The 14853-nt window shown below is 36.9% G+C and overlaps 1 protein-coding gene across 1 annotated transcript; it reads left to right on the top strand.

Annotated features, from left to right (window-relative positions):
* The first annotated feature begins 253 nt into the window (after nt 1–253).
* LOC125229162 (protein ARV1) lies at nt 254–14062 on the top strand. Its single transcript, XM_048133950.1, has 7 exons — nt 254–408; nt 578–697; nt 1278–1414; nt 5050–5186; nt 5766–5837; nt 7893–8057; nt 12801–14062. Exons 1-7 carry the CDS (start codon nt 310–312, stop codon nt 12911–12913), a joined length of 843 nt encoding a protein of 280 aa, XP_047989907.1. The 5' UTR covers nt 254–309; the 3' UTR covers nt 12914–14062.
* The last annotated feature ends 791 nt before the right edge of the window (nt 14063–14853 follow it).

Raw genomic sequence — 14853 nt, 5'->3', positions numbered from 1 at the left:
CGAGCGTACAATATTCTTAAAAAACTACTGACTATAGTTGATATAATATATTTCAACCTAATAAAAATATATAAAAATTCTATAGTTTTTTGACTTGAATACTAACTTTAAATATAAAAAAACAGTGTAGCTTCAAATAATTAATGGATAAGCTTGACAAATATTATATTGTATTCAGGTCTTCGAATGTTAGCCGTCAAATGCCACTGTCAGAATCAGAACTGTCAAAACAGAATTTGCGAAAGGTTCTCGATTCACAATATTCACATTTACTTATTTAACTAAAATTAAAAGGATGAATAGTTAAAAATGGCCGAGGAAAAACCCTACAAGTGTGTTAATTGTGGAGAGTCATCGGCGGCCTTGTACAAAACTTACGGACCATCTGTTTTGAAGCTGACCAAATGCGTAAGTAAATTCAATGTTTTTGACTATATCATCACAAAATAGCTTGTAAATACCGCAATTTTCTGTTTTTAAAAACATTGTAGCAACCTATACAGGCGAAACATCTTTCAACTCGTTGAAATTAACATTTTAGACAATGTTTTCATAATACAATTTACAATTTTTTTAGGACAAATGCAATGGAATCGTCGATAAATACATTGAATATGATCCAGTTATTGTTATGATTGACCTAGTATTAGTATCGAAGGAAGCTCAGAGACATGTGCTGTATAATACAGAATTTAAGGTATGTTTTATTTAATATTTTAAAAGTCACCAACATGAACTTTAGTCCTTGTAGATGGCGTAGCAGAATTATTAACTTAGCATATTATATTCAAGCAAGTGGGGTAGACCGTTCACTAAGCAATAAAAAAAATAAAGTTGTGACTTAGTGACCAGGTTTCAAATTAAATGTTATTTTAATTTTTCCTCAGTCACCCGTTGACCACGAACACTGTAAAGAGTTCGAAACGTCGGGATGTATTTTAAATTCATTATACGCGATTTAATCCGTTTCCATAGTTTTATTTCATGAGTAACTATCGCGGTAACCGAAGACAATATTAAATGTTATTTTATTATGTTTTTATTTACTACTTTAAGGAATATTGAATTATAAGATTCTCCACAGATTTGCCACTTAATGCCCAATAGTTTTTCTAAAGTGTAGACTACACAGCTTTGATGTAAGTACTATCATGTTTACTGCAGCAACTAATATAACTCATAATTAACTATGCTTAGTATAAAGTAACCGGTAATGCGGTGTAAATGTTAAAAATTAGATGCAAAATGTTCTACTTTGTTTTCTGTTTAAATTCCAGGCATATTGGAAGCTCTTCATAATCCTGATAATGATAGAAACATATGGACTGTGGCGGAGCGACAGTTTATTCAACATTTTGGTCCACACTGCATGCGGCATTGAGACCAACAATACCACCTTGAATTTGACACAATTGTAAGCATTGTCAACTATTTTCACAGCACATTCCTCATCATATCAGAAGAGTATAATGTCATATAAACTTTTCTGAATTTCGCCTACTTTCAGATTTATAAGCATTTAAAAAAAACACTTATAATTTCTCTGAACTAAATGCTGTTCTGATGGCGATGATGCCGTTATCTGACATAATTTTAACTATCCTCGTTGATAGATATCAAAAAGTAACTAGTGACTCATTGCAAAAATGTATTAAATTTTATTTTATGTAAGTGCTACTTTTGCGAATAACATTTATTTTTTATCTAAAAATTTATCCAAAAAATCTATAAAAATACAAAAAAAAATAATTATTGCCGAAATTAGCTTGACGTCATAATAACATTTTATCTTTATTTTGCCCACAGAATAATGTTGATGATGATACATTTTTTCGTCACTAATCATATACATATAATGCATCAAAATATTAACGGATTAATAAACAAATCTGACCTTCTAAACTTAGCACTAGATGATTTTTCCAAGAAAAACAATTCAGTCGATGTTCTGTGTATAACTGAGCATAATATGATAGAGAATGACCTTGAAATGCTCAATATTCTTAACTATAAACTTGTCTCTAATTCCACTAGAGCTACTCGACATGGAGGTACTTGCATTCTCATAAAAAATTGTATTAACTATAAAGTAATAGACATACCTTCAAAATACTGCGTTTCTGGAATTATTGAGTGTTGTGCTGTCGAACTAACAGATTTCAACGTGATTGTTTACTGTATGTATAGACCACCTAGCAACTCAAATCAACATTTTGATATCTTCTTTAATACTCTTTATGACATTCTTAATTTTCATTGTTATGACCAGAATAGGAAATTAGTACTGTGTGGAGACTTTAACATTAATATCCTTGAAGATAGCAAACACAGTAAGGAATTTAAGAACATGCTTGAAAGTTTTAATATGAAGCTATCAGTTAATAAGCCTACACGTTTGTGCAGTGGCACCTGCATAGACAACATCATTCATAACGCTCGTGGTTGTACCGTTAATCTTCTCGAATTTGCTCTATCAGACCACAGTGCTCAGATTTTAAAATGCCCCGTGAAAAAATACTGCAAACTGAGATTTTGGTATGTTTTTAAGCGGGATTATTGCCAGGAGAATATATCTAAATTTTACTACTATTTAAGCAACATTAATTTTGATGAAATTTATTCTGCGCCTACCGCAAATGAATCATTTAATCATTTCATGGATATTTATAAACTCTTTTATGACCTTTGTTTCCCTTCTTTGCTAGTAAAAGTTTACACAACAAGGAAACCGAAATGGATCTCTCGAGGAATAAAACTATGCTGCAGAAATAAGAGAAAAATGCTTTGGATATACAGATCAACTAAGAGTGAAACCGATAAAACTAAATATAAAACCTACTCTAAAAAGCTAAAACAAATCATCCAACAAACGAAGAAGTGTCAAAATAATTATAAAATTTCAACAGCTAACAATAAAGCTAAAGCCACCTGGCAAATTATAAATGACTCCAAGGCTTACTTCCCAAAGCAAAGTATTACAGCTATTCTAGCGGATGGTCAAAAAGAATTTAATGCAAAAATAATTACTGAAAAATTTAACGATTTTTTTGTAAATCAAGTTAAAGATAACCCTAATATATCCGCAAAAACAACTTTATCGCGAGCATATAGCAAACACAATTCCATGTTCATGCAACCAACGGATGCAAATGAAATTTTTAAAACAATTATTAGTCTTAAAAATACACCTAGTACAGGCTATGATGATATCACAACCAGCATAGTAAAGTTAACAGCTCAAATTATTTCGCCATTATTAAGTTTTATTTTTAATAAATGTATAGAAGAAGGATCTTTTCCAGACAAGTTAAAAGTAAGTATCATTAAACCACTCTTCAAAAAAGGTGACCAATTAGACATGAATTCTTATAGACCAATAGCTTTGTTAACAATATTCTCAAAAATTTTCGAAAAGGTAATCCATGACCGACTATACAAATACTTTGAAGTCAATTCTATCTTATGTGATGAACAGAAAGGCTTTAGAAAAAAATTATCAATAAACATGGCTATATATGACTTTCTACAAAAAATATACACTAGAATGGATGATAGTGTCCCAGTTTTTGCTATCTTCATAGATATGACCAAAGCATTTGACTACGTTGACCACAAAATACTACTGGACAAATTGTATTTATACGGTGTTAGAGGCAATGTATACAATCTGATTAAATCATACCTTACAGGTCGAACACAGCGCACTAATATAACAAGAATATCTGCTCACACTAAAACCGAATTAGACTTTCTCTCTGATGAAAAAACAGTTGCGCACGGAGTGCCACAAGGTAGTATTTTGGGCCCCTTACTTTTTCTAGTATACATAAATGACCTTCCAGGAGCTATCATACATCCGACAGTCCTGTATGCGGATGATTTCACGGTAGTGCTTACACAAAAAAATCTAATAATTAGCTGCCTTGAATCAATAGTACATTGGCTAGAGAAAAATAACTTGAAAATTAATTTGCAAAAAACCACAATAATGAGTTTTAGCCAAAGAAAAACGGAGGATAGCGCTACTGTAGTATTTAAAGATACAAACATCTCAATCACACATAGTACTAAGTTCTTAGGACTACTCATAGACGATAAAATGAATTGGGCGACTCATACTGATAGTCTCTGTAACAAACTAATGAAATATTCGTATACCCTATATATGCTTAGTAAAACTGTAAATCGCGATGCTGTTATGTCTGCCTATCACGGCTATGTATCTTCTGCACTACGATACGGTATCATTTTCTGGGGGAACTCTAGCCAAGCCGACGATGTTCTCAAAGCACAAAAACGATGCGTAAGATCGATCTGTAAGTTGAGATATAATGCCAGCTGCCGACCACACTTTAAGCAACTACACCTACTAACTGTGCCTGCTTTATACATTTTAGAGACAGTATTGTTTGTACGAAAAAATTTACACCTTTACACACGTGTTGCAAGCGTAAGACATTGTGATAAACTTTACCCTGTTCCTGGCAAATCAGCTCTTTTCCAGAAGAGCATTTTCTCAATGGCGCCGAAAATCTATAACGGTTTGCCTAAATCATTAAGGTTGGTAGATGATGAAGTCGTTTTTAAGAAATTGTTAATTAAGTTTTTGCATGAGCACTGTTTTTATTCAATGAAGGAATTTTTTAATATTAAGGAATGACTTTTATGACAACGATTATTCAAATTAATTACTTGATATAATATTACCTAATTTAATTATTTATTTTGACCTCAGATAATTTTATAACTTTAATTTTGTATTGTAAATATGATGTAAATAGTTTTGTAAATATTAATGTTTTAATTTAGGTAGGTATTTTTATAATTTGCATGCCATACGGGTCAATGCACTGATACCATGTATATATTTCCACCATTATATTATGATGTACGTGCTAAAATGCAAATAAAAGTTTTGAAGTTTGAAGTTTGAAGAAATGCGTAGTTAAAATCTTCGGTTTCCTTATGTTATACCTACAGGTATAACATTTATAACAGTGTTGGAGCTCCATAACAATGAGCTATAAAATACCTATACAAATGTTTCAGACCTTCCCCCCTGCGATGGGAAGCTCCTGTATGGTGGCAGCGACAATGCAGCGGCTGGCAGCCGGAAGAGAGAGATGAGCGTGATCTGTTCATTTGGGAGAAACACTTCTACGTACAGTTCATTTCTACATTCGCTGGTATGTGTCATGAAATACAGAAATTGAACGTGTTGCGAAGCGTTGCGTTTCGTGAGCGTTTGTGCCATTCGGCGAGGTACCCTGACCTTTTTGCAATATTTCCCCGATTTGGTCGAGAAAAGTTCGCCTAGGTCTTCCTCTTCCAACTGACCCTTCCACTCAAAAGCTAACAGTCCTAAATCTTCCGATTTCTATCGGCTTGATAAGAGTTTTTCGGATTTATGTGCGAAATGTCATTTGATATTTTGTCAGTCGCTTTTCGGTGAAGGAAAACATGGTTAGGAAACCGGACTAATTCCAACAAGGTCTAGTTTACCCTTCGGATTGGAAGGTTAGATGGCAATCGCTTTCGTAAAAACTAGTGCCTACGCCAAATCTTGGGATTAGTTGTCAAAGCGGACCCCAGGCTCCCATGAGCCGTGGCAAAAGCCGGGATAACGCAAGAAAATGATGATGATGATGAACTTAGTCAATGTTTTTGAATGGGGTGAAATGCAATCTAGTCATAATCCTATGTATAACCCCAGTGGTCCTAATATTTTTCATGTAAACCTAAATTGTATGTTTGTGCTATTTCAGGGGTCGCAGCGTTCATTTTGACGGTGCACTTCGCCATGAAAATGCTCCAGCCATTTATTTCACAGAACGAAAGTAAGAAACATAATTATAATTCTCAATTCAAACTATTCCCTTGCCCTGATTGTCTGTATGTGGATAAAAACTTAGCAAGACCTGCCTGTCTGGTGTTTTGGGTGTCCATGAGTAGCAGTGATTGCTTACCATCAAGCAATCTGTTTGTTTAGCCTCCTCCATGAAAAAGCAGATTTGCTCTCTGATTGGTCTAAATTGCACACATTAGGGCCATTACAGTGTTTTCACATTATCCGATCCGCATCGGATGTAGGAAGGATGGCAAGGATGGCGCCTTTAATGTCCTATTATATTGGTCCTACATCCGATACGGGTCGGATAATGTGAAAATGCACATAGGCTAATATTATATGAACGGAAAAAGAAATAGAAACTATCTATGGCATAAATTAAAATTATGTACCTTCATTGTATTTTTTCAGTACAGATGGTGTTTTTTTTACGCACTATTGCGAGAAGTGGTTCATTATATGCATGGTCGAAACTTCGGAGTGCTATCTGTACTGAAAAACGTCGTACGATACACGTGCGAAAAGGAAATTCGTAACTCGTGTCGATTTAAAACACTCCCTTCGGTCGTGTTTTAATTTATCGCCACTCGTTTCGAACTTCCTTTTTTACGCACTGGTATCGTAATGTACTATTTTATTAATACACAATAGTACATTACGATACTAGTGCGAAAAAAAGGAAGTTCGAAACGAGTGGTGATAAATTAAAACACGACCGAAGGTTTTAAATGTACACGAGTTACGAATTTCCTTTTCGCACGAGTATTGTACGACGTTTTCCAGTATAGATAAGTTTCCGAAGTTTCAACCCGGCATATAATGAACCACTTCTCGCATTAGTGCCAAAAAAAAATCTGTACTGAAATAGTACATTACGATACAAGTGCGTAAAAAAGGAAGTTCGAAACGAGTGACGATAAATTAAATCGACACGAGTTTCGAATTTCCTTTTCGCACGTGTGTCGTACGGCGTTTTTCAGTACAGATGGCCTCCGAAGTTTCGACCTGGCATATAATGAACCACTTCTCGCACTAGTGCGTAAAAAAAACACCATCTGTACTGAAAATTAATATTTTCCTTTCATTAATAAAATCTGGAATCGGAACACCACGAAATCCAAAACTCAAATCGTAGATGTAGCTCAGCTCAGCTCAGAAGTTAAAATGGGACTGGGCTGGTCACGTCTGCCGAATGCCTAATGAGTTGTGAGAATGTGAGCACACTCACTAGTGTGGGAGCCCGACTACTCCTCGGGGACCGGCACACCCCGCCGGCGGTGGGGGATGAACTGGACTCCTTCTTGGAGGAATGGCCAGACATAGCACTGGATAGAGATCAGTGGACAAATTGGGGGGAGGCCTTTGCCCAGCAGCAATAAAATCTCCCATTTAGTTATTACTTTTTTCTACTCCCGTACTGTTATTCGTGAGTTACAAGGTCGTGCATAGAACTTTAAAACCCTACATAAAAGATGTCAGGACAAGTCTATCTAGTCTATACCCTGAAAACATTTAGTAGCAGTAGCACGATATAGCTGTTACAGTTCAGTAAATACATTGGTACCAACTTAACAAACCAATTCACAGAGTCGAGACTCCTTCGTTTTCTGCTGCTTTCATTGGCGACGCGTCGAATCGCATTCAAATGTATGAGAACTCGATTCAACTCGGCTCGATTCGTCTTAGTGGCCAGGCTTCAAAGAACCATACCATAAACAGTTTTATTTTCATGTTTGCACTCAAACTGCATATTATTCAAAATGGTAGGCGGTCCACCTAGATAACTAAGATGAAAGTAGGTATTTGTTGAATTTATAATTTTCTTTCAAAATAAGTGCTTGGTCGTAGAAAAAGTATTGTATGCAACGATATTTAACTGAGTCAAAAAATTTCGGCTTCGCCTCAAATTGTTACCCACGCCACTCACCTTTTTTGACCTCTTTTAACCACCAGTTGCATAAAATACTATTAATTATTTTGTAAATTAAAAGAACCCTGTACAATTTTTGCAGTAACGTATGTAATATTATTTATCTGTTTCCAGCCCGCTTCTCATCGTTACTAAAAGCGTTCTCACTAGCCAACGTGAGCATTCTGTTAACCCTGCCAATGCTGGTGTGGGGCTCTGATCCTGAAGCCGAGACGAGAGCCTTTCACTACGGGCTAGTCTTTGTCTACAGCTTCGCGGTGCATCTTAACACTTTTATTGGTAAGTGCCTTAGCAAGTCAATTTTTTTTTACCTATTTTAACGTTGATAGGCTAGTAGACATTCCTATACGTTGATCACGTAGAACCACTGGTGGCCTAGCGGTAAGAACGTTCGACTTTCGATCCGGAGGTCGCGGGTTCGAACCCCGGCTCGTACCAATGAGTTTTTCGGAACTTATGTGCGAAATGTCATTTGATATTTGCCAGTCGCTTTTCGGTGAAGGAAAACATCGTGAGGAAACCTAACTAATTCCAACAAGGCCTAGTTAGGTACCCTTCGGGTTGGAAGGTCAGATGGCAGTCGCTTTCGTAAAACTAGTGCCTACGCCAAATTTTGGGATTAGTTGTCAAAGCGGACCCCAGGCTCCCAAAAGCCATGGCAAATGCCGGGATAACGCGAGGAGGATGATGAACACGTAGACAACGTAGTAGTGATTGAATACAGATAAAACACCTCTCCATACGATAAGGGATTGCCTCTCAGCACGTAGGCTAATCGTATATAAAACACAACGATAATGTATCTGGGGGAGGATTAAGGAGATAAGTAGAAGGTAATACACTTTCTGAACAACTGTCTACAGCGTTTACTTCAACCACCTCCCGGGCACTCTGCCTATTTCATGGCGACCGTGACAAGACTAAAGCTAGGAACATACTACGCGGACGTCCGTCGTCGCGCGACCGCGGACTGTCACGTATAACGTGAATATTTAGTAACGCATGCTCAATAAGTTATTTGTTGCCTTGGATTATACTTTTTTTTTATATACCTACTTACGCTCACTTAATTATGTATACAGTTTCAAACTTATCTTCGTACTATATCTACTCATTAATATTATAGGTACTAAAATAATTCAACGCACAGACAGATTTCCTACGCTGTGCTAGGTATTTTATATATACGTACGGCGGACCGGTCGGGCCACTGGCCACCTCGCCCTTCCGCCGCGCACCGCGCGGCACCCCGCTCTCGCGGCCGCTGCGGCCCGCCGACATTCCGCTCCCAGTCTTACCGCGCACCAGCTGTGCGCCCGAGCGTAAGACCTTGTCCGCGGAGCGATCGCTACTGTGTGGACGTAATCCATATTTTAATTAAAATTAAGTATTTGATAAATTCTGTGAATCCCATACTGGGTAAGTGTTGCATTAATCATTTTATCCTGCTTACGTTTTGTTAATTACTGCATTAACCAGATCATAGAACATAGCAACTCAGAAATACCGTTATCTGCACCTTGTACTTTCTTTGTTCACATTGAACACGTGTTAATTTTGCAAGCCCATCCATACATTTTGATCATTTCATTAAAATTTCTTATTGTTTTATAGTGGGAATCATTTAATTAATGTGAATTATTAGTATTGTAGAAATAATCCTATTTTCATTAGTCTAGACTGTAATTGCATACTTACATAGTAATGGGCTTATGCTTCTACTACCTATCATACATTTCTATTTCTTTCTCTTCCGCTTTACTTTCACGATATGATTTTATCTGTTAACATTCTGTTTGCCTTTGCTTATAAATAATACCTAAAATATGCTACAGCGCTCCTTATAAAAAATAAACTATACTTAAATGTTATTCGCTTAATTTGCTACATATTCAGGTGTTATTTATAAGGAGGGGTTTCTTCTTTATGCTATTCTTTTTTATTTTAATCACGCTGCCTTCTTCTTGTAATGTTACGAGAATCTGATTTTGCTATCACAGAACACTAGCGTTATCTGCGGATTTGCTTGCACAATTGTTTTTTTTAATTATTTTTTTTTTAATGTTAATACTAATAGAATTCGTTTCGACATGTTACTATGGCATAATTACTTGAATCTGATTCTCGTTTCACCGCCTCGCTTTCCATGTACCTGGACTGCCCATCACACTAAATGATTCCTACGTTGTAAATAATACCCACCCCTGCTGGTGCAATAGCGTGTGATGGTTAGCAGTCCCGGCCGGATTTTTAAACACACGCCTAACCTATGCTATTGGACGCGTTCCAGGAACTCCCTACGGGGTCGGCACGTGGCCGTCTTGACCTTGGGCTTTGGAAGGCCTATGTGACCACCTCGATGGCAAGGCTACCATCGACAGCTACCACCGCGTCGGCCTAGGACGACCTCGACCTTGACCTTGGATGACCTTGACCGTGGATGACCTTGCCCTCGACTTCCTTCGCTTCTGGACGCCAGTCAAACTCAACCACGCTACGCACAGCCGAGGGACGTGTGGTATTATACAAGGACACCGACCAGTTCTCCGGTAGTCCGACCCAGAATTTAGGCTCAGAACCCACTATCTTGAGTTAGGCTTTGTTGGATTAATTAAGAATAAATTTTTTTTTTTTTTTTTTTTTTATTATAAATGGGCTTACTCTTGACCACAGACTAGCCAAAGGCAAAGACGTGGCCTACGATGGAGTGAGCTCGCCCAGAAGATGCCTGTTCACTCTTGATTTAATATTACTTAAAACTTAACTACTTAATTGCTAGACTTAAAACTATTAATATCCTACATCTTAGTATTTTAGACTTAAAGGCTAGACTTTAAATATAAATCGGAAACCTAGACACATAGTAGATATACCTTGTACGTTTTAATAGATAAATAAATTGTTATTTAACTTTGTATTTCTTGCTTATTATGTCCCTATAGTATTTTCCTATTAGGTAAAATAATCGTAGGTGACAGGACGCGGATCTGGACAATGAATATACACTTAACCGTCCAAACTATCGGTCGACGGTCGTGGACGTGGCCTTGAGTGCATGGACGTCCGATCGAAATCTGGCTCGCTGGATGTTTTGGTCAGCTGAAGCCACGTCCCGAAGACCGTGTACACTGATCGGTCGCGGTCGCTCGACCGCGGACGTCCGCGTAGTATGTTCCTAGCTTATTTCAACACATTCAGCAAAATGGAATGTACAAGTTTCTAATGGATTGCCGACACTCCTTGAGTTGTAGGCGTCCATAGGTTACCGCTTACCGCACCTTAGGGACCGCTTTTCATCAGGCGGACCGTATGCTTGGTTGCCACCGACGTAGTATAAAACGTTTAATACCAGTCAAAAAATGGCGCACTGTCAGGAACCGGACAGATACAGGGTGTATTTTAATAGCGGGTCAGTAAGGGGCTAAGGGCAGCTATGCTATCTTTTGTGAAATAGTACTTTTTGCTGATGATACATCACTGCTTTTTAATGTTGACCGAAAATCTACGGATTACAATGTAATTAATAGCACGTTAGCTGATGTACTGCAGTGGTTTACTGTCAACAATTTACTTCTTAATTCTAAGAAAACCAAATGTATTCGATTCTCTCTGCCGAATGTTAAACCAATCGATACAAAAATACTTTTGAATGATGAATGCTTAGAGATGGTAGATACAACACTGTTCCTTGGCTTAACATTGGACAAAAATCTACAATGGAGTCCTCATATAAGGAAACTAGCAAGCAAATTAAGTTCAGCCGCATACGCCGTTAGGAGAATCAGGCAACTGACTAATGTTGAGACAGCTCGCCTAGTGTATCATAGTTATTTTCACAGTGTAATGTCATACGGTATTCTGGTTTGGGGCAAAGCAGCTGACATACAGACTATCTTTGTATTACAAAAGAGAGCCATTCGTTCTATTTACAACTTAGGAACACGTGAATCAGTAAGAGAACTCTTCAAAGAAATTAATATCTTAACTGTAGCTTCCCAATACATTTATGATAGTATAATTTATGTTGTTAAGAATTTAGACTGTTTCACTAAGAATTCTGATATCCATAATTATAACACTAGAAACAAAAATAAGCTTGCCATAAAGAAGTTTCGTGTCCGTAAAGTACATTTGTTGGGCAATGCATTCATTTTTATAATAAGTTACCTGACACTGCTTTGAGATTACCCCTCCCAGCTCTTAAGAACTACTTAAAAAAATCATTGATGTTAAAGGCTTATTACAGAGTCGAGGACTATTTGACAGACAAACATGCATGGCCCGAACCAGAAACTACAAAAACGAATAGCAATTAAAATAATTGTATTATGTATAGAGGACACAGTTCAGATAAGAAAGCACATCAAATATTTTATATATGTTGTGTAGGTAAATTACATATTTAATGATATTGAGATTCATATTATCTTTTTCTTCTGTGACAATTTGATATGTTTTCTCTGAAGAAGAACGACGTATTATTAAGCAATAATATAATTTATTGAAATTAATTTCCATAGAGTACCTAGTCTGTTCATATTCTTTAATGAATACTTTTGCATGTTAAATTGTATCTTGTTATTTAATGCATGTTAGTTATAAGATGTAATGTTTTGAAAAGAAGTTGCCCGCCGAGTTTCTTGCCGGTCCCATAGTGGATACCCCCCTCCCAACTGAGGGGGGACTGAAATCTTCTCGAGGCTGAGGCGTAGGGTTAGAGCCGGCGTAGCTTTATTTGACGTTCATATGCGCATTGTAATATGCCTACTTGAAAAATAAATATTTCATTTTCATTTTCATTTATGAGATCCCGTAGTCTTACGTGAAAATGGTCTAAGAGGACCATCCATTGATTTCAAATTGATGAAAAATGACATTTACCGATTTTGGGAAAAACATACAGGATGCGTGAAAAAGGGTATTTTTGACCAACTTTTTTTTCACGCCAATCGATCCCATTCCTCATTCATAATTTTCAACACAGTCGACATCCTTATAATATAGGATTTATATATATTTCAGTTTTGTACGAGTGTCCAATGGCGATCACAGCGCTGGTGCTGACAGCCAGCAACAGTATGAAGTTCCTCGCCACCTACCACACCACGCCGCTCATCAGGGAGCTGCTGCATTAGATTAGATATAAACACTTTCACAGGCAAGAACCCTCCAGGTGGGCACTCGGGAACTTTGCTCAGATACCGGAGCACCCGCCCAGCGGGTTCTCGCCATACAAGCGGCCGGTTGCTAATTACGACCAGTGTCTGACTTAGTGCAATAATTTTGTCTGTTAGTGAACGTGTTAAGAGTTTGACGACTGAACTAGTCAGGTAGAAGTATTTTTAACTATAAAACTCCCGTGAGCCTTCTATTACAAATATTTTAGGCCTGTCGTTACTCTTTAAAAAGTGGCGCCATCTATGTGTGGTGTAGTCTATGCGCGTTCTTAGGCGGTCACATTTTAATGTATGAGCGCTGGTCTTCCGGTGTGACCAACCAAAAAGTGAGTGTTGCTGGCAATGAATGTTTTAAAATATTTTTGATATATTGAAGTAAGTAATCCTCCTATAAAATTTAGACTGAATTTAATTTTAAAAGGAATGTAGATACTTATGCAGATAATAAAACCGTTATAACGGTCCAAACTCCAAAGAAAACAATCTGTACAATAACTAACTAATTAAGAGATTTAATATGAGGAGTATGTGAATAAATAAACATTTACAGTATCACAGAGTATTTATTTAAAAATATATAATTTGTAACATTACATAGACGCCTTACTTGGAAAAATGTTCAAAGCAAGATAGACACAGACCTAATAAATTCACACAAATGAGAAAATCAGCTGATTGAAAATTTAGTTTGCTTCAGACGGTACTTTGATAGCTCAGTTATTGTGAAATTATTCTTTATTCCGTTTGAAGTGATTAAATTTTCAATTCTTCCCCTAAATTTAGAAATAATTATACTTTTATAATTTAGACATGCACTTAATTTAAATATTTCACTGTATACTTATTACAACTATAATAAATAACATTTGTGTAGTTATCAAAGGAAAACCACATACCTAACGTCAGCCGGGGTGAGTAGAATCAAAGCCAGTATGAGATTTAAAAGCCTGGCCAAAAATATATGACAACGCACCATGCTGCAGAATTTCATTACAACTATTAGGGCCACTTGCACCAACTAATTTATTTTTCCCCTCACTAGCTCAGAAACACGTGTTTTGTCCTTTAATACCAGCGCGTAAAAACGCATTTTATCCACTAGTGGGTAAAGTAATTTGACCTTGAATAAAGTCAAATTAACTGTTTTAAAATTGATAAAAGTAGGTGAATCTAGTAATAAAGATGATTTACCACCTATGGATCTACTGGAAGCAGTGATAAACGCATTTTTTGCGTTGTAGTTTCCTCGCTATAGTGAGGGGAAAAGTTTTGTGTTACACTCGGGTGCAAATGTATTTTACTCCTCGTTACTTCGCTCGTGGTTCAACTATAGAAGCCTTTCACTTGCTCGTTTTTCAATTCCACACTCGGCGTTAAAATACAACTTTGCACCCTTGTATAACAAATAACTATTTACTTATATAAGGAATTTGACAGTTGATAGACCACTAACCCTCAGCTAAGTGGTTGGTGCAAGTGGGCCTTAGAAGTATTTTTAATCGCCGACGCAAAAACGACGAGGTGTTATATGTTTGACGTGTCAGTCTGTCTGTTTGTGCGTGTGTCTGTCTGTGGCATCGTACTCCCGAACAGATGAACCGATTTATATTTAGTTTTTTTTTGTTTGAAAGCCGAATTAGTCGGGAGTGTTCTTAGTCACGTTTCATGAGAACCGGCCCACTATGTCGGGGGTTTTTTCAAAATTTTAATTTTGTGGTTAGATTATCTTCATGCTATACTGAATAACAGCGCCCTCTTGACAATACTCATATTTCTGACCCTTAGCACAACTTGCCTTGTCGCGAGTCCATACATCAAGCGCTACTTCAAGTATAGACTCGCGCGCGACAATACAAGTTGTGCTAGAGGGGCTGGTCAGGTTTTACCTGACAATTTTT

This window comes from Leguminivora glycinivorella, chromosome 8 (genome assembly GCF_023078275.1).
Source record: "Leguminivora glycinivorella isolate SPB_JAAS2020 chromosome 8, LegGlyc_1.1, whole genome shotgun sequence".
NCBI classification, from domain to species: domain Eukaryota; kingdom Metazoa; phylum Arthropoda; class Insecta; order Lepidoptera; family Tortricidae; genus Leguminivora; species Leguminivora glycinivorella.
Note: the sequence above shows the minus strand (reverse complement) of the source record. Positions and strands in the feature narration are given on the sequence as shown.